Source organism: Symphodus melops (genome assembly GCF_947650265.1).
Source record: "Symphodus melops genome assembly, chromosome: 23".
Classification (NCBI taxonomy): domain Eukaryota; kingdom Metazoa; phylum Chordata; class Actinopteri; order Labriformes; family Labridae; genus Symphodus; species Symphodus melops.
In genome coordinates, this window is record NC_136713.1 from 12159563 (window position 1) to 12180684 (window position 21122).

Here is a 21122-nt window from a genome sequence, read left to right on the forward strand (position 1 = left end):
CCCAGTTCGGGAGGATTACGCTGAGGAATGCAGCCCAGCCCATCTTTTAAAACAAGAGAGGGCGAGGAAAGGGGGGGGGGGGGCGTGGGCATAAAGTTCATGTTCACTGGAGCTTCCTGAACATCCGAAGTTTGGTGACTGTACGAGGAGTTAAAAATGAGCCGAGGGTCGATGAAATAAAAAAAAATAAAAAAAATTGTCTCTGGTTATCTGATTTAACGATCCATAGCCTTTATTTTCCTGTGATGTCATTGTCTTTTTTGTTTTTTCTTGACATCTCGACTCATTGATGTAGATAACACCCCCCCCCCCCCCCCAAAAAAAAACAAAAAACAAAAAAAGAACCAGAAGGTCGTCGCTGACGTGTGGAAACAGAATCATATAAAATGCATGTCCTCTTATAGGGCTTATTTCTATTTTAAAAAACGCACACAGTCCAAGCCGGACTTTGATCAGGATTACCTTTTCGGGCTGAAACTTAAATGTTGTAAAACCTCGGTCTAACATGTCCTACAAACCCTTTAACACCTCCTCTCCATGTTCCCTCTTTCAGCCTTCCCACGCCCCCACCACAAAAAAAAAAAAAACACACACACTTGTGCTCTTGTCAGGCAGAGTCCGGATTAAGATGTTCTTACCAGGAGGGAGGGAGGGAGAAAGCAGGGCGCCTCAGCCTCAGGGGAGACCGCGGCGAGCCCGTCGCAGCGAAACGAGAAAAAAAAGCTTGACACACCTAAAAAGTCGCTTCTTTTGTTTCTCCGGCTTCAACCTCCTTTCTTTTTCTGAAAACGGCAACTTAACCAAACATGATGGTGCAGGGATGCAGCGACCCCCCCCCCCCCACACACACACACACACACACACCTCTCAGGGTATTGACGCCCAGTCAGGCGCGGAGGTCACCTGAGAATCTGACGCCTCTGCACAAACATGAAGGGCAGGAATCTAAACAGTCACCTTAAAGGCCTCGAGGTTTCTGAATCTACAACATGTCCGCCGGCTGCTTCTGTCCTGATTGGTTTAAAAAACCCGTCCGGCGTGCACGTTTTTTTGTCTTCGTGGCGCCGCGACAGGAGGCGAGTCAAAAACACAAACGCTGCGGACGTGAACAGTCTGCGGAGGAGAGGAGTGGGACGACGTCAGCAGGCGCTCAGAGACAGACAACAAAAAGGGCTACTGTCACATCAGGCGCAACGTGACATCATCACATGACCGCCTGTTATTGCATCTGCTCCATCAACGAAGGTATTCTTTTTTTTTTTCCCTCCCCCGCTCCTCCTCCTCCTCCTCCTCCTCCTCCTCCCCCGCTCATCCACCACTCTGCCAGAGTTTCCATGGACACGGCACAACAAGTATCAGGGAGCTCAAAGGGAACGCCGTCGATTCATATCGGCGTAATGAAGGCCTGGTGATTGTCGGTGCATTGTGCGGCGTCCTGCTGAGAGTCTGAAGCGGAACAAAAGCGACGAATATTTAACGAAAGAATCAGGCTGTTTGTGACTCCTTTCCGACCAGCGCTCGAAATTAACGTTTCAGACGGCGATGCGCCTCAGAAAGTTAATTTCGGACCCTGGGAGCGATTAAAACTAGCGCCGTCTTAGCATCGGTGAAAATCTACCAGGAATGAAACCGCCGAAGAACGTTTTCCACCGCGTCTTTTTTTTTTATCCACCTGCTGCCAAATCTTCTTCTTCTTCTTCTTGGTTTCTGCAGAGTTCAACAGGAAGAAACAACGAGTGTTTTTGTTTTTTTTACCTACTCGGTTAAACATCGACAACCGTGACAGTCAATTTTATCCGCCGAGTCGGCACGCCAGCTCCCGACAAGCGCGACAGCAGCCTTACACCTCCGTCTCCACTCCGTACCTCTCGCCTTGTGATGGTCGGCCAAGTTACGCCTGGCAGCACACAAACCCCTGGCAGCGATAACCCCCCCCCCCTCACTATCAGATGAGGAGACCCGGCAAGACGATACGGGCGTAATGGGGTGGAAATCAGCCCGCCGTGGAGCGAGACACATTTCCCTAATGCAAAATAAAGCGCTCATTCTCTCAGCTGTCACGAGGAAAGAGACGGGGGGGGGCGAGCTGGAGGTAAAACACAGAGAATCCTGTATGCTCTGTCCGTCAGCCGGCCGAGTGCTGAGAGAGAGAGAGAGAGAGAGAGAAAACATGACAAACAGTTGTTTGTCAAACGCTGTACAAACAGTTTGGGATATAGTCAGATATAAAGGCGGTCCAAGGTGGGGTTTTTTTAATCTACATGGCACTTGGATGGAAACAGAGACCCAGACAGTGGCGATGACGCTCGTCCGAAGTGCGGAGGCAGAAGTCTCTCCGCTCCCAACACTTCCTGTCTCTCCTCAGCCCGTCTTCAAAAACCGGATTTAAAAACTCAAAAAGCACGATGCCGTCGCGACTCCTTAAATGCCCCGACATGTGTGTTAGCGTAAAGCTAACACATGTTCACTTATTAGAACAGCAGCGGTGCAGAGAAGCGCTCTTGTTCTGCAGGTTTTAAAAAAGAGCTTCGACAAAAGGTCACATGATCGTGATTTAAATCCTTAAGTTATCATGCACGGCAAAAATGATCACTCATGATGGCGTCGCGTTTAGAGGAGCTGCTGTCTCGATGTTCCTCACAGGAGCTGTGTGTGTGCGTGTGTGTGTGCGTGCGTGTGCGTGTGTGTGTGTGTGTGTGTTGCTAAGGGAGCCAGGCATGTTCTTTCCCAACGAGGCCCTGACTGACACTTCAGCAGATTACATCGAATCATCCACGCCCTGCTGCGCGCTAACGGAGACCAGCCTCGGTTTGTTTCAACAGATGATGCCGACAACAGCTGTGAGGGTGCCAAGTTGATTTCTCGGGGGTCTAGTTAAGAGTCGGCGCTTATCACGAGAGCGTTTCTCCTCGTAGTTAAACCTAATCAGAGAGAAAAGGTGACGGGACGAGGGAGTTCTTCTTCGAGTGTTCTGCTCAGGATATTTGTCGAGGGGAACGTCTTCGGGAGAGTAAGAGGCGGAGCGCTCCGGGGTCGAGCTGCGAAGTCGTGTCGCGTGCCGAGAGCGTCCGTGTCAGCACGCCGCGACGACAAATCGATCCCGATTGGAGACAGCTGTTCGCCCGTTAAACTATAACGGCGTAACAGCTCCGCAAAGAGCTGGCAGCCGGGGAATGAATGTCACTCGGTGAGCCACATTTCAGCCGGCCTTCCCGCCAGCTAGCCAAGAAAACAGCTGATGGCGACGTAAAAAAGGGCGGCTTGTTTTAAATAAACAATCCGGCGTGAGCAGCTTGTCGTGGACACACTCTGCCAGACGTCGATGGACTCAAAGAAGAGGGAGCGAGCGAGGAGGGACGGCACGTTTAGAAACGTGTGTTTTTCATGTGCAGCAAGAAAAAACGCTCTGAATCTATCTCGGCCCTCTCTCTCTCTCTCTCTCTCTCCCCTCTTTGTCCTTGTGCACGACCTTGAGAAGTGTGACATGGCCCTCTCTCTGCAAGCTGCACTGCCGTAAACAGAAATGTAGCTCACACCTTTAAAAGAAGACAGCGTTCTGCTCTACTTTCTCCGGCTATTTATCATTGTCATAGCTGGGGTTTTTTTATTGTTTTTTTTCCCCCTCGCAGCCTCTAAACATGGTGTTGCTTTAAGACGCAGTCCTCTAACATGGGAGTCTGTGTGAGGCGACCTTCATACACGTTTAGTGTCGAGATAATTTACTACCCACTTAAAAAAAGGGGGATTCTGGTATTTATAAACCTGGGCTCTATTTTTGTTTTTTTTTTGTTTTCAGTGTTTCAGCGACGATAAGATTCAAACCATTTTCAAAGTGTTCGGGTGGATCGCCTCAGGCTGCGATCGCTGCCGTGTAATCCCCCGCAGGCGGTTTGTGCCTGACCAAAGTGCGCTCACGCTGTCTGACAGTGTGTCTTCCATGTATCACGAGCGCCGCCGTGCTCTTCTCCAGTCCGCCGAAAGACACGAGAGAACGTCACCTCCCGGGACACGGGAGTCCCTCGTCTCGCCTCTCAATCAGTTCGTTCTCATGATGAAGGCAACACGTGTCTTTTTAAACTTAAATGTAAAAACAAAGTCAGTGATTGAGGCAGCAGGAAATTAGAAACCTTGACGTTCTGCAACGCCAAAACAACCTTTTTCTTCGATTTAGTTTGGTGGCTTGGAAGATTGAAGTCACTTTTAGATGCTCAAAGCGCTGAACAGAGAAAATAAAAGTAAGATAAAAACAAAAACAAAAAATAAATTAAAAAAAAAAAAAATTTAAAAATTAAATTAAAATTTAAAAAAAAAAAAAAAAAATTAAAACTGTTTCAAAAGATGTCCTTCACTCCTCCCTCCTTTAAAGCCTTTCTCACAACGTATTTACAAAATAATTTCAAAGCATTTCTGGAATCATTTAGTCCCTAAAATACTTCCCATTTTTAAGCCTCCATCAGTTTTCAAAATCAACCAAATGCAGAAACTCGTCACACATCGATCCATTTAAAAAAAAAATTGGCGTAGAAGAACCGCAGCTCTACTGTGAGGAGCGCTCGCTCTGATTGGCTCTGTGGGAACTAAACATCACACCAGGAATAGAAAGCCCTGGAATGACTTCAGGTCATCACATGTTCCCTCCACACAGATGATGGACAAGGCACGGTAAAATAAGAAGACGTCCCCCTGTAAAAAAAAAAAAACAAACACACACACACACATTGGAGCCCACACACACACACACACACACACACACACACACACACACACACACACACCTGTGGTGGCAGCGAACACGACAACAGACCTCTGTGGCCTTTAGCTTCATAGGTCAGAGCGGTCTGCGAACTGCAGCCCAGCGTGAAGGCCTGACACACAAACTAATCTGAGCTGACAGCCTACACCCAGCGACCATTAGGGACCTCAGAGCTGTAACATTTAACGTCCGGATGCTGTGTCAGCTGTGCACAGACCGTCTCCAGCTCGCTTCTAACTCCTGTTTACTTTTCATCCGTGGATGAAGACGTTGGACATGTGGCTGCAGAATCGAACCCTGGGACCTCCGCAGAGATTCAAAAACCGACTTCCAAACCAAACTTCCAGTTGGACGCGTTCGTCAGATGTCCGATTTCGTCTTTCTAAATGTCTTTTTTTTTAAAGTGCTTACCTTTAAGGAGTCGAAGCAGGCGATCACTCTCCCGTTGTCCACCTGGCAGCTCTTGGGCGGGTGGGCGAATTTGCACTCCTCATCGCTGCGTGAACAGGTCCCTCTCTGAAACTGCCGGCACACTTCCAGGGTCAGCCATTTTGTGTCCCGTATGGAGGCGATGTTTAAAGCCATGTCGGCAGACGGCGTGGAGTGGAGCCCACTTGTGTTGAAGGAGGAGGAGGAGGCTATCCCTTTTTTCTCTCTCTCTCTCTCTCTCTCTCTAAAAATGTCCCAGTTTAAAAAAAATAAAAACAAAACAACAAACTAAAAGAGACGGGACATGTAGCTGTGACTGATCTGCGTCAGGTTTGTCCTCGAGGACAGGAGCGTGGAGGTAATGGACTGACAAAGTGTCTGTGACCGGAGCATGGGACGGCGCTGCTGTCGTGGAGTCTGTCAGTCAAAAAAAAGCTAATCGTCCATCAATCAGTAAGTCTCAGGTGAAGACCTCTGACAAGGCCGAGGGGGCATATTTGGAGCCAAACGTCAATGTCCTCAAAATGTCCTTCGTACGAGGGACGCTCGGGGCCACGAGGTGCAGTGGGACAACAAAGTTTGTGGTTTTCTAAAAGTCTTCAGTACCTACTCTTCAATGAGGTTCGGCACCTCGGCCAGCAGTGCAGCAGCTCCGCTCTCTTCTTCTCCGAGCACAGGTGTTTCCTCCAGCTGAGCGATGACCTGTCACGACTGCAGAGGGGGGGGGCGGCCGGGCAGGGCGGGGGGGGGAGGGGGAACAAATCCAAAAGCTCTTCGGAAGAGCACGGGGATCTTCCAAGGTAGGGCCGCGGTCTCACAAGGCACTTCCTGTCCGTGATCTGAAAACAGCATAGAGACACATGTCAGCCTTATGTGTACACACCCGCTCAATAGTCGACTCGGCTGACCTTTAACCTCACAGGTGAAAGCTGCAAGCGTCACGTGACTCTCCTATCTTCACGTGGGAGCGCTTTACTGGACAATATGAATCTCTTCGGCCTCTGTTTGCGCCTACACGATGAATATTTCATGAACCCTGACCGAGTGCTTTTGGTGCCTGAACAATTAGAAACAGTTTGAGGTGAAAAAGGTCACGTTTGCATCGTTTCAGGCACATGAACGTCTCGGCTGTTTAAAGCACGTGATCACACTGCAGGCTTAAATGATGCACGACGGGGAATAAGATCCTGCGGCATTTTTGACCGTCATGAGGCCTTTGCTGATGCGTGCAAAGCGACTGTATGACTGTATGTATGCGATTTTTTTTTTTTTTTTTTTCAGGGATTCCCTCGTGTGCACGCTTGCCTCCGAGGCTGCACGGCTGACGAACCGGAGAATACGCAGTTAGGAGGTTATTCAGACGCCGCTTGAGTTTCCGTCCTCACATCTCCGCTGTGTACCATTGTCGAGGGCGACGACAACGCCCGCCGGCTCTCTGGCATATTGCACACAAAAGTGGTGAATTGCAAAAGGCCTCTGTGCTATGACACAGTGGACACGAGATAGAGGAGAGAGAGAGAGAAAAAAAAAAAAAAAAAAAGCCCCGGGGTCAAAAAGCCGCCCTGCACGGTGCGATGCTGCAGCCAATAGAAAAGCGCGCGGCGCAGCATTATTCCGGGCAGCCGTCCAGCAGCCACAGAGGAGCTGAGACAGATGCATATGTCAGTGCCAGACACGATTATGACGCTTTCTAGCGTCCTGCAAATATCCCACCCTCCGTATTAGATCGCGGCTCATTGACGGCAGCTTGTAGATTCACGTTGCTCGAGGGGGAGGAGGGGGGTGTGTGTGTGTGTGTGTGTGTGTGTGTGAGCTCCCTGTCCTGTCCTGTGAAGGCCTTTGGTCTCTGTTTGTTAGCGAGGGGAGGAGGAAAGAGGGGGGCGATCACTGGATCAACAATCTGGGGTCGTGACCTTTGGTTTCCAGTGTTTGAAATCCATTACTAAGCTACTACTCAGGGAGAGCTCTTCTTGGCACATCTGGAAATGTTTTCTGTTAACGGGGGGGGGGGGGGGGGGGGGGGGGGGGAGCCGAGGACACCAGACAGAAGGAGGAGAGGGGTTATAAAAACTTACAACTCTAGTTACAAGATTCCCACTTTACTGTCGTGAACACGGTCGACGGCTGCACGGAAGCAGACGCGGAAGAAAAACGTTCCCACAAACGACATATTAAACCTTTTTCAGAGGAATGACGGGCTCTCCGTTTCTGCGGCGGCGAGTTGAGACTTGCTCGCCAACCAGGTGTGCTACTGTAAAAGGAAGAGGGTGAAACACAAGCAGGTGGAAAAGTCCTTCAGGTGGGATCACGTTTCAAAACCTTCAAGCTCTGCGTCAAACCACGAAACGTCAACTTTGACTCGGGTGGGTTGGATGAGCGGCAGATCTGAGCTGATTCTGATTCATCCTTTCATGACTTCATGGCCATATAATAAAAATCATCAAAACCCATCTTGCAGTGTTGTTTCAGGTTGATTCTCCTCCGACAAGAAAAAGCGCCAAAAAGACGCTTCCCACTTAAAATCAGCCAGCAACACTAAACTGATCCAAGCCTATACAAATCCACACATTGTCGAGCTAATCATATTGTCCCACTTTAGTGCTGATCATGTGAAATGAGATGAGAAGCTTCCGCGTCCCATCGTATTGACGCGGGCAGGCTCGACTCTCCAAGGCAGGATTTAATTTCACACCGACTCCTCGGGGGGGGAAAAAAAAGCCTAACGCAGCCGAGGAGGAAGTCAGGTAAGAATCACGTCAGATCTGACCTTTAACAATTAAACCCGTCTTATTTTTAGCAGACGGAGCTAACCTACTTTGTTGAAACGTGTGGAGGGGAAGGACGACTTGGCCTGGAATCAGGAAGCAGCTCGTGTTAAAACACACGCCAGTAGACGAGTGTGGATGAGGGGCGGGCTTGGGTCATCTGAAAAGGTCTCGGCGGTCTCAACAGGAAGCCTTCAAACAATGTAAGATATTCAAAACATAAAGGTGAGGAGTGAGGATCAAACAGGCCCCTCATGCCGAAATGTGGCCACGTGTATGTTTCTTCACAGACACGTAGACACGTGACCAATGAAGCGTCTGTCAGCCATTATTATCGGACATTTAGATTCAGACGAGTCGACACGTCTGACGTGTGAAAACACGAAATCGAGCAAAATGTCATTCCCACGTTAAACAGTTCATCACAAGACTGCCACAGCTTCTTCTACATTTTACTTAAAATTCCTGGTTAGCAAAGAGTGTGGCTAACATTAGCAGGCTAACATTTGCAGGCTAACATTAGCAGGCTAACATTAGCAGGTTAACGTCCACATGCCGGTTACGCACAGTGTAGCTAACTCCGCTGTCGGGACAGAAGCTATTGGCTGTCCTCAACGTCGCTAAATGACGCCATAGGCCTAATTTGCATAATTGGCAATAAGCACGCAATCTTAATGGACGAGAAATAACGTTGACGGAGAGACAAAAAGTGAGTTGGGGTTTTTATAAAGGCATTACTTCTCAAAATAAAAAGTCGCTAGTAGCTTTCGTCAAAAAGAAAGTCGCCAGATTTAGTGAGAAATTTGCCAAGTTGGTGACACTGTTAACGCATTGCTCCGTCCGCTGCGATGGTTTACATCGTTCAGTCGTCCACATCGTGCACATCTGGAGCCAAACAAAGTTTCCGTTCATTGGCAAAGCGTCAACTTGGAATAAAATAATGCAGGAAAACAATTCAGAAATGAATTCTACAGATTTGAAATTTCGCGCAGCACTCACATTTCAAAGTTTAGAGACTTTCAGTGAACACAGTTGTTCATTAGAATTGGTTGACAATTTCAATATGTTGCACACTCCTCCATAAAAAGCAACGTTGTTGAAGAGGGCAGCCTTTTGTGAAGTCAGTCATATCCATGGAAAATCTTCAAAGAAGAATGTGTTTTCGGGGCGCCGATAGCTCAGCGGCAGCGACTGCGCGCGTACCATGTTGCGAGGCCTTGCTCCTCGCGCGGGCGGCCCGGGTTCGCGTCCGGCCTGTGGCCACTTTCCCACATGTCTCTCCCCACTCTCTCCCCCTTTCCGACTCTATCTGTCTATCTCTATCTATCTGGCAAAAAGGCCAAAAATAATCCTTTAAAAAAAAAAAAAAGAATGTATTTTCATTGAATTCAATAAATCAGTATATCAGAGGTCAGAACAGTAATCCTTTACCCTTTAAAGTGGTGATCGTTATCAGCTTCAAGAATCTCGTTTCAGTCAGGGTGCATGAAAGGCGGCTGCATGTTTGCGACGTTTGTCTTTGTGGCGTTACAACAACAAAAAACTGTGCTTTTTCTTCTCCATGCTGGCCCTCAAACATTAGCTGAATCAGAGCACTTTCCAAGAAATCCCAAGAATCTTTAAAAGTCAAATTAATAATTTACAGGCTAAATACTTAGTAGACAATTAAAAATGATCTCAAGAGTGAAATATTCATAAGAAACAGCCCAAGGACTTTCTAAAGAACAAAAAACACACTGAGAACCATTTATTAGTGCAGCATATTTCATGCGCTCTGCCAAAAGTAGCTCTGAAGAGCTGAGGCTGCCAAAGAGTGTCAGCTAATGCTAGCGTCTCTTTAGCATAGCGACGGAGCTGTCCGTCACTCTGGAAACACACCGAAGGCCCCCTGCTGGGCGCCAAACTGTCACCCCGGGGAGAAAAGTGTCACCTCCGTCGGCTACTAACATCTCATCCCCTCTTAAGAAGCAGGAAAACTCCAACCTATAGAGGAGGAGGACTGTTCTGGAAGAATCCAGCTGAGGTTTGACTGGCTCGCTAATTTCGTACGCCGCTAGATACCCCCCCATTGTCCCTGGAGGTGCTTAAACCATCGGACGTTGCACACTGTTAGGCCTCTTCCAAACACTGGCATTAAAAACACCATCATATTTTGTTATGTATTTTACAAATGAATGGATGACAAATGCATTTTTAAACCATTATTTAACGGTTTTGGAGGACTCTCGTGACCCCCCCCCCCCCCCCCCCAACGATTGCAGATACAAGACAAATAGCACAAGTGCATCTATTTCACAAAGCAGGTGATGAATCTGTAGGAATAAATCGGGGAAATAAGATAAGATAATCATTTTTTTCATCTTGCAAACTTGAGAAATTTGCAGTGAAGCAGGAGAGCAGAAGAAAAATCACACAAAAATGCAAAAATGTAATTAAATAAAAAATGTCCGGTAAGCTCTGGCTGCACAAAAGCGTTGGGCACTGTGCACGAGTTTGCCTGCAATCTTTAGTCATGACAAAAACAATGAATTATGCAGTTTTGGGTGCCTGCTAGGACTTCTATTTTGTTGCCATGGCATCAAAGCAGTCATTTTATTATCACTTAGGATCAAAACAACCCAAACAGGGAGCGCTGTCAGAATAAAACCTTGCAGATCTAAATCCACAACACGTCAGAGTGCACACCTTTCAGATTCCCTCCGTGTTCCCGGTCCGACCGCCGGACAGAGACGTGAAGAAAAGCACCACGCTACTCGACTTTATGGATTACTGACGCTTACTGAGGCCAGCTGGCAGGGGCATTATCTTGGTCAGTCTGCTTAATTGAATGCGAGTCAGCGGGACGGGGGCGTCTCGAGTGAAAGTCGTCGGCTTGACCTCTGAATACCTCGCATGTAAGCCATTAGTCTGGTATCTGCTCGCTGCAGTTTACCTTCTGCTTGTAGTGGCTCGGCTGGGATGATAAGCTAACTGCTTTCCATTGGTCCAAAACCGTGTGACGGCGTTTATTGTCGCTTCAGCCAGGTGTTGCCGGTTATAAAACAAACAAAAAAAAGGAGTGGAAATACAAATGAGTGCGACGGAAAAGCAGCACGAGCCGAGGCACCTGAGCGGCCGCATTTACATTTATTACCATTTCACGCAGGCAAACTGCTCCTCTGTGGTGATTTACATGGCCGAGAGGAACAAGTGGTCAATGTGTTCCAAGGCTGTGAAAGAGAGTGGCTCATTGTAGAGGGGAAAATGTGCAGTTTTCCAGTGAGTAATGGAAAAGGAGTGAGGCTTGTAGTGCAGGCTTTATCAAAATGTCCTCTTCTCTCCCAAACAGAGCAGCTCGTTGGCGAAATGTTCCTTTAACATCCCTCCAGATAGCATGCGAGCCGCCGCCGTCGTGGGGGTTTAAACATTGACGACGCTTATAAAAATTGTCTTTGGCATAAGCTGCAGCTCCTTGACTTCAACCAGCATCATCAGCGATAAGGACGGGTGAGCGAGCTCAGCAGAGGATCTACCAGGACCGAGCACACAGAGGGTTTCACCGAGTCAGCAGATCGGTGCGCCCCATATCATAATACCCTTAGCTAAATCACAGTGACCCCGATGACCCCACCTCGTGCACGGGTGGCTTATATTATATTACAGAACAGATGATGGACCCTTCATCTGCTGTAATCACATCCACAGACTGCACCTTATAGCTGCATATTAACCCCTGCACACGCTCAGATTAGCAGCCGGAGCAGATTGAATTTAGCTCTGCAATATGGAAGCAAACAGGAGCAGCTAATGCGATAAACACAGGGCAATAAGTCGCATTTTTAACAATCAATTAAACAGAACATTTGACCCGTGGGACGAAGGCCTTGCTTGGTACGACGCTCACACGTTGTTTAAGCTAGCCATCCGCTACCTCCACATTCACTGGGACAAAAATAAAGTTTTAAGGGGTTTTGTATTCGAATGACTTAAATGCCGACGTAAGATCCGACCGCTCCGATCCCAGCATCTCAGGATTCCCCTCCTCTCCCGTCATCAGACGGAGGGTTTGTCGAGAAACAGCGACAAACAAAACTATTATTAGCTGCGCGCCCTGAAGCTTGCCGCAGAGCGTCAGAGAAAACACACATTTAAACTGCTTCATTTATTCAGTGTTGTTTTTCTGATTCTTGATGAATAAAAGGAGGAGACGTCTCTCTGCTGCGACCCGAAGCTTGTGACAGCTCAGCCGACGGGCCCCCTCTCGCATCCCCACGTCCACCTGGGACATTTGTGCAAACACCGTTTTTAGAGTTTTGCAGTAAAAAAAAATAAAATAATTTAAATGACGGATTAAAGACTTGGTTTGTAAAGTTTGGGTCTGCCATCTCGTTTTCTCCTGAATGACCAAGTCAAAGTTTTAACAGGCTCGACGCACGCTGTTTTGGACCTCTCTGTTTAATGATTGGACTCGTCGGGGGAGGGGAGGGGGGGGGCAGCCCGAGTTAACTGTCTCGTTAACTGTGCGAGCGCTCTTCTCCGCTCACTGCTTAGCAACAGGACTCGGGCAAGTCTTCATCTAATTACAGTTTAGTTGGCAAGCGAGAGGCGAGCGGCGGCGTTCAGATAAACATGCTGATTAAAAGGAGACCCGGCTGAAAGTCTAATGAAGCGCAGTCGCTGTTTTGAAACGCTTCAGTCGAGGACGTTTAAAAAAACGACGTCGAGATTAAAACTCCTGTGAGAAAACGTTAAGCTTCACATTACAACACTTTATACATAAAAGAGCTGAATGATTCAGCAAAGCTCGGAGTCACGGCGCCAGCAGACTCCCTCTCTTTCATGCAGAAGATGTCTTAAAAAACCTACAAACCGCTAAATCCTTTTAATACCGACTCGAGGTGGAGTATGCATGAGAGCCCATTCAGAGAAAGGGGATTTCTGTCTGCCGGGGTCCCGGACTCCTCCGAGACTTATCCCATTATTTTCTCAACAGGAAGGGCTGAACTGATGTTCCACTTTTGGAAAAACACCCACTTCCCCCCTTGATCCGCAGACAGACGTACGACACCACCCTCCCCGGCCTTTTCAACGCAGGCCGTGATGGTCCAGAGCTTGACCACGCCAATCAATCCAGATGAAAGCGAGGGACGGCGTCTCACTGGAAAAGGGTTGTTCTTGGCGTTCCTGATCAGAAATGTGAAGTTCCCGCACAACATCAAGACTCTTTTTTTTTTTGTTTTGTTTGTTTGGAGGATTTTCACACTTCAACACGAGTTTAAAACTTAACAAGACGCACGGAAAGAAAGCATGGATGTGACAGATGCCAACACAACATGAGTTTTTTTTTTTTTTTTTCTCTCAAGAGAGTGAAAAATATGGAGCCAATGTGGCAAAAAAAAAAAAGAAAAGAAAAAGAAAAAGAAAAAAGCTCCTGACATTTGCACGAGAGACGCTGCCTCTCCCTCAGGAAGTCCATTACAGAAGCTGCAAACTGCAGTGAGGTCTGCAAAGCTCCCAGTGCTTCTCTACGTTTCCAGCCTCTTCCTCTCTGATAAAACATTCCCTCTCCCACCTCCCCACCCAGGCTGGTATGCAGCAGCACACTGCAGCAAAACCTCCAGAACACACGCACGCACGCACACACACACACACACACACACAAAATAATAAGAAAAAAACAGTCAGTATGACGCTTCTTTCCCACCTCGTTTCACTCGTGTCCCGTGGCTCTGCTGTCCCGATCATAGAAAGCACCCGGCGCTGCTGTGACACCGAGCTTTGCTGCGCGGCTCTCCCCTCCGCCTCAGCGACTGGAGTTAATGACCATGTGAGCTGTTGTCATTCCTCGCGAGCTGCCGACTGCTGCAGCCGGAGGTCCATGCCTAGACAGAGATTTTCTCTCTCTCTCTCTCTCTCTCTCTCTCTCTCTCAGCGAGTGAGGCGAGCAGGCAGGCAGGAAGCAGAAGAGTGTCTACTCCAACTATCTGGCTCTAACACTTCCAGCCAGACCCCCCCCCACACACACACACACACACACACACACACACACATATACACCCCCTAAAGCCAGCCCCTTCCTGCCCACCAGCCTGTGGAAAAAGTCCCGCCCCCTTTTACAGCGACACCCAATAGAAAACCCGCCTCCTCTCGATCACAGCCTCCCTATTGGAGCAGAGACGTCTGAGTGCTCGGGATTGAAAACTGTGCTTCTTCTCAGTTCTGATTTTTAGAGAACGAGGTGTTTCCCCACTTTTCACGCCACATACATCCAGGAAGATGATCCGTTATCCGCTCCATCCCTCACATGAACCACCGACCGTAACGACAGCAGCAACTCCACTTGGTAAAAATGATACTGATGCCTGTTTGGAAACCACGGCAACAAACGTCCTGAGCACGAAGCGTTACATCACTTCCTGTTTAAAGAACTTCACAGAATCAAAGTATTTGAGACGTGTTTCTTCGGCTCGAGGCCGCGGCATTCCTCGACGTCTTCATGACTCTCACGCACGCTCGCTCGCATTCCTCCAGCCGCCATTTCCCAGGGCTGCCTCATTGGCTAATCAGCTGGCCTCATCCGATTAATCGCTCCCCTCGTTGTCAGCCTGCTCCGACGTCCCAGCTTTTAGTTCCTTCGATGTTTTGTGCGAACCCTCCACGTCAACGCCCATCTTTCCCAGAATCATCGTCCAGTAAGTCTTCATCCGGTCTCACCCCCACCGGGGTCCGGACTCCATGGAGCGGGGGGGCGGGGAGGGGGCTACTACATTCACATTGGTCTCCTCTGGTTTTTCATGCGTTTGCAGAGACGAAAATAACAGAAAAAAAAAAAAAATGGAAAACTTGCTGTTTTTAAATAATTGATGCACGTAAGGGTTGGACTTTTCGCTCACACCACAAAGCAAAACAAGTAAGCAGGAATGAAGAGAGTTGCTGCGGCTGCATAAAGATGATCAGCTCTGCCCTTGTCTGTATGTTCGATCATCGTACCCCCCCCCCCCCCCCCCCCCGCCCCCCCTGCCCCTAACCCCTCCCATCAGCATCCGACCTCTAAACTCATCCACCCCGACATCCAGGAATCCAACCATTCCAATCTGATTCCTTACGTTACTGCGAGGAAGTCAACATTTCTCTTTTTGTTATTGCATCAGGAAAAAAAGAAAAAAAGAAAAAAAAGGCTGGGTCTGTCAACTCCCCCCCTACCCCCGTCCCCCGTCCGCCCCTCCCCCGTCCCCGTCCCCCCCCTGGCTGATGACATGCCGCCTGGCATCACATGAGCCGTGAAACCGGAGCGTCACAGAACTGATGAGTCAGAGATCCAGCTTCATGACTTTTCGATCCGGATTGAATAGAACAGCTGGAGCGTCTGTCTCCGCCTGCACAAAGGGCTGTGAATGACGCTGCAGCCTGGGCGTTTCGTTGACATCAACCGGGGCTGAACCGGTGCATCACACTTTCATTACAAGCACATCTACTAAAGTGTCTGATTAGTCCGCATGCAATCTGACGCTCAACAGGCCATGAAGTGCCTAATAGTTCTTGGAAGGCACGGTTGGAGGATTTTATGTCTCCAGCATGAAAAATGACACTTCCTGTTGTCATCTAAACATGGCTCAGACTGCAGGAGTGTGTGCCCATTTAAACCCCATTAATTCCTCCTAATCATCGGAGAAGAGGTGCGGGACCTTTGTCTGTCGGTCGAAGCATAATGGAAGTGTTTAAGACGAAGAGGAGAGTACAGTTAAGAGCGTGCCCGACGTGTGACCTTTGAGCACGGCATTCTGCAGTCCTGTTTTAGAACTCCCGCAGAAATCACATCCGTTCTCTCCTCTACAGACGGCGAGTTATTTATAAACACGTTCATAGTCTCTAATTCCCGTAAACATGATGTCATCTCGGAATAATTTCAAAAGCAGCCGGCCAGATTATAAACTGAAACCAGCCGCCGTCGCTCGTGTTTCTCCATTGGATTCGTCCCTCCGTTGTCTTCCTCTTATCCGAGGCTGTGTCGCCGTGGTAACAGGCGCAAGGAAGTCGACCCAGACTTCCACCTCCAGGGCAACCTTTCCCAGCGCCTCACGTCGGAGTCGGAGGCGTTCCCGGGTTACACGGGCGACACAATCTCTCCGGGGAAACGATGAGTTGGATGATCCAGGAGGACCTCCAAAGGGTCAACACCCGGGTTGCCAAGGGGTGGAACGTTTCTGGAAACTTTCCATTGGAATTTAAGCTCAGGAATTTTGGAAATATACCAAACTGGAAACTTTCCATGAGAATTAACTGGAAAATTGAGGGTAATTTTATTGAACTGTATCATTTCTAAGCATTAATATAAACCTTTTTTTTTGTCTTAAGCCGACATCTATGCAAAAAAAACAACATTTCAACCGATTTACATCACATTTTTTTAAAATATCTAGTAATTTATAATCATTTCAGCAAAGCTTACTTCCCTTTATGTCCACCGGATTAACTGCACGTAGGGGGCGTGGCCTCAACAGTCCTGCAGTAAGCAGCGTGCTACGTGCACGTGATTGACAAACAGCTTCGATATTCGAGTGTGAAATCTGGTTGTTTTAATCAACATTATGTTACCATACATTTTTACACAACCATATTCAAGTTGCCTGTTCAGGGCCAACCTTCGATTTTGTAAATTCCCACCTTTATTCCCATAAATTCCCGTTAATGAAAGTTTCCAACTTGAAATTTCAACCTTACGCTGCTGTACTTTGTGCACGTTGTACATGTGGGAAGTTTCTCCTCAGTTGAATATTAAATTGGCCGGATGTTATTACTCCTGAAGTCTGAGCTGAGCCGAAGGCATCAGGGCACCTGTGATGAAATAACACAGACCGGCTCTCTGCCATTACATAAGCATGAAGAGGGAGGTGAGGGGGTATCAGCCTTTGTCAGAAGCACAAGTGTCGCCTTACGTGGTCCGTGCACGTCGGCACAGTACGCCACAGCGTGCGCACAGGTGCAGCAGATTTAAAGGGCGGGAAACTGCTGCTGGGTGAAACATTACAGGTGCTGGACGTCCAATAGAAAACGACTCAATGACTCATCCAGAACAAAAGCAGTTTGTACAAACAAGCCTGCTCCATCACCACGGATAGATTAAGCTTATCAATTTCTCATCTGTCTCAATAACCACATTACTGTATAACCGTCAATAACTGTGCAACAAGGCGAACCATTCTTGTGGCTAATTTCAACCGGCTGGCCTCTGATAGGCTGCCTCCTAAATAGATTTGTCCGACAGGAAAACAAACAAAAGCCTGGCAGACAAACAAGCCGAGCCACTTCCTTCCCACATGGTAGCCCCCTCCCCTCTTATTATCCCTGTCCTGTTTGACCCCGAATGGCTTGGCTCGCTAACACACAGGCAGAAACCAGCTTCTGTGGTCCCGGCGTGGCCTCCATTCCACCGCCAATTCTCAGACAATGACTAATTATGGCATATAAAGCACAATGGGGTTAAAAAAAAGAAGAAGAAAAAAAAAACGTGTTAAATGATGCTCCCTGAAAGCACACAGCGGATTATTCTGTTTCAACGACTGGGTAGTTTAAAAAACAGGACTCAGAAATAGGCCAGCGAAGACAGATCAATGAAAAGGCAGCTGTCTTTTTTCTATTATTAGCCCCTAATCAAATATCAAGCGGCGCAGAGATGTGCTTCCTTCCGCTTCAAACCCATTCTGGTCAGTCCGTCACACACGGGGATTGAGAGTAAACAAGTTGCCCTAATGGACGCGTAGAAAAGGCAAATGGTCAACCCTATACCAGTTTGTTTTGGAGCGAGTTCAAGGCTGTGCAAAGGATAAAGATCAACCAGGAAGTACTGAAGTCCGACTAGATTGGGAGTTCATGTTTCTGTGGCTAAATATACCCTCTATTACAAGATTAGAGCCCTTTTTTCAAACCTGTGAAAAAAACAAAACGGATGATTTCTTCACATTCATAGCACGCCGAGCGTTGCAATATCTTTAATGAAGGATAATCCACGCAAGCCAAAGTCCTCTTTACGTTGTTACACTGATGGCTTCCTTTAATTGAATGCCTACTGCCTGTCTGCAACCTCTTTCTGTCGGTACATAGTGCCTGAGATTGTCACTTTGCATGACCCAGCAGCTCGGACTGATCACAACTTATTAACCTTACCCATGCGTAAGGAGAGCGTCGTCTTGCTCAGCCGACCCGCCGCAGATTAAAATGTGTCCTCCACTTACGTCTCATTAGAGCTGCTTTATTTTGTCTCGTATGCAGCAATTACATCTAACAATCCATTCATTAAGGTGCTATTACATTAATTGGGTTTGTTTTGTTTACAGTTGCGTTCAGTAGTTGTGAAGCGATTCACAGGCAGAGTCGACGTCTGCCTCTGCAGCGTGTCCGATGTGTCCTTGGGCAAGGCATTTAACCCCCCAGGTTGCTCCCGCTGCTTTGTTGGCGGTGTATGAATGTGATTCGTTCTTTCTGATGGTCTTACCACACAGCCATCAGTGTGTGTGAGAGCGCTTTGAGTAGTCAGAGGACCAGAAGGGGGGGAAAAAACAGCTCCACATATACAATGGTTGACCACAAACATCTGCATCATCGCATCAATAATAAATGATTTATTATGAACTCTAAGCCTTATATGGGAGTAAACACACAGCAAGCAGTTTATAGAGTCGTGCAGTGCACAGACACAACTACAATGTAATTAATGCACGCTGCTCAAAGGTTGTTTTAACCTCATAACCGAGCACAGCAGTCTAGACATTCACTCATTATGTTAATTTATGTTTTTGCACACTTAAAACGTGTTTTCACTCCCTCTACTGTTCAAAAGACGTGCAATGCATGCACCATGCGTAACAAGAGTGTTGAGGTTACAGTGCTGCCAGATCCGTACCGTGCTAGCCGCTAAGCTAACTACCTGGAGCTCACCTGATGACGAAGCTGTCACATCCAGCTGCACCTCAGACGCCTCTGTTCTGTTTGGAGCGGGCTGCACCCCAGGAGCAGGACGAGTGGGAAAAAAACAACAACAAAAATGGTCTTCAGCGCAGGCGTCAGGCTATTTTCTTTTATTCGATGCAAACTTTTATTCGCTGTCGAAGTATGTTTCAGTGACAGGCTCCCGCTCGCCAGCTCGCTAACTACTTTTAAGGCCAGTGGAGGAAGCAACAAGCGATTTTGACAGTTCGATGAAATGTTGGATGTGATTTCGCTTAAACAGGGGGGAGCTCAGGCTGATGTCGCGACATTAAAAACGACTTAAAATCAAATTATGAAGATGTAAAACACCCCAACTTAACGACTAACTTGATTTTATGTGTAATATGTTGGAATTAGTCGTCCAGTTTAAACAGGGGAGTACTTTTACTCGATAAGCAACACGGCCGCTCCCCTTCAGTGAGAGTGGTACAGTCCGGAGGAGCCAAGGGTAAAGGGAGGGGGTGCTTGTTACCTAGGAAACAACAGTGAATCTCCCTCGGGGGGGAAAGATGTGGCCACTGATTTATGAACCTTTGCCCGTCTGTCAAAACAGACGAACAAGATGGTCACAGTATTGACGTTTTAAAAATAAACCTGTCGTCATTTACAACTTTAGATACTCTTTAAATGGCGAGTTAGATTATTACTTTTAGTTTACTCTCATTCGACCATAATATTGACATTTTTTTACCGTGTTTTTAACAACCAAGGGTGCATCCAGTGGCGTAGCCGTGCCTAAAGGAGTGGGTATACTCCTTAATTTACCCCCAAATATTTGTTTTAAACTAACCTGTCAGGATTGACTCCCCAGTTATACACAGTGACATGTAAGACTGCTCTTGCATGTTTAGTTGGTCTGTAGGCCTACTTGCAAATTAGAGACAAGGGGAAGAGATGACGGGATGACGGAGATGACGGGATGATACAGCAATGTAGGTAGGGGCAGCTGTGACTGAGTTGGTAGTTGTCATGTCTGAACCGGAAAGTCGAGGGTTCGATCCCGAGTTCTTGCAGCCACATAGCACATCAGAGACACATCAGACATGTCCTGCTTCGTCGGCGGCATGAGTGAATGCGTATAAATAGTAATAGTAACTTCTGATGGGCGCTTTACCAAACACTTCTCACAATCAGTTTGTGAATGTGTAGGTGTGACATGCGGGGTTAAAGCGCCTTGAGTCGTCAGAAGACTAGAGTTTGTGCTTTGAGTTTGAATCCATTTACCGTATCCAGCGCCTTAAGATGTGTGTGAACTCCAAATCTTTGTTTGTAAGTGGCACGTCCAGCAGAGGGTTGACGCCTCTGTTACAAACAGTGACATGTAAGGTCATCCCTTCACCGCCATAGGAAAATAAATGACAGCAAACTACCTAATATTGAGAATCAATCATTGGAGTGAATCAGAGGGGTTGAGATTGATAAGTGAGTATAATAATAACTTGTCATACTTAATTTTTCCTGCACTGCACCTCTGGATATCTCATTTCTTCTAAACATTATGATCATCGTCACCACTTGATGCTTTGCAAAGGAGCACCGCGCACATCCCCAGCATTTCACAGGCTAATTGCACACAGCTGGTTGGATTTAGCCGCCTGTGACACACAGAGGACCGTTGTCAGCAAGAAGCGCGACGAGTCAACAAGGAGCAAGTCACAAATATCCCCGGAATGAGCAGAGAGGCACAAATTTAGCCCCACTGACTGCTGCCCACGCCATGTGCTGCCTATTGAGCGCACGAACAATGAAACATAGCCATCACAGAGGACGCTGTCAGGGCCAAGGGCGGAAGGCTACCGCTAATGAAGGCATCGCAGTTTGACAGCACACAGGCCTTCAGCGGTGTCAGGGATGAACAGGCTATTAAGCATCACATGCTTGATGGTACCTGCTATGTTTCCCACATAATGCAACACAGAGCTTTTAAACTGGGGTCAGACGTGTGATGGTAGCTGCAGACATGCTTCACAGTCACACTGCTATTTTAGCGATGCACAAGTATCGAAGCATTATCCCATAGGCGGACCATAAACAGGATAGGCCTTAAAAAAAGAAACAAGAAATGTCTTTATTTTGTTGTCTAATGCTCATATAATCACACTCTGCTCTGGCTGTTTACAGAATTTAATTTAAAAAAAAACACTTTTTTTTTATCCGTCCCTGCTGCATGATGTTCATCCAAATACAGGAAGTGTAAAAGTGAAGTATAA

General features: G+C 47.5%; 1 protein-coding gene across 14 annotated transcripts in view; it reads right to left on the reverse strand.

Annotated features, from left to right (window-relative positions):
* The window catches only part of LOC306818601 (muscleblind-like protein 2a), a 54646-nt gene extending 35748 nt beyond the window's left edge, over window positions 1-18898 (reverse strand). For 12 of the 14 annotated variants that reach the window (XM_079336270.1, XM_079336267.1, XM_079336273.1 and 9 more), the window contains exons 1-2: window positions 18862-18898; window positions 5165-6021 (exon numbers count right to left, since the gene is read on the reverse strand). In XM_079336270.1, coding sequence (XP_079192396.1) covers window positions 5165-5338 — 174 coding nt within the window. In that variant the 5' untranslated portion in view covers window positions 5339-6021; window positions 18862-18898. Of the gene's footprint in view, window positions 1-5164; window positions 6022-13630; window positions 13945-18861 lie in introns of those variants that run through there. The other 2 variants (XM_079336268.1, XM_079336269.1) reach the window with 2 other exon arrangements.
* Between the last annotated feature and the right edge of the window lie 2224 nt (window positions 18899-21122).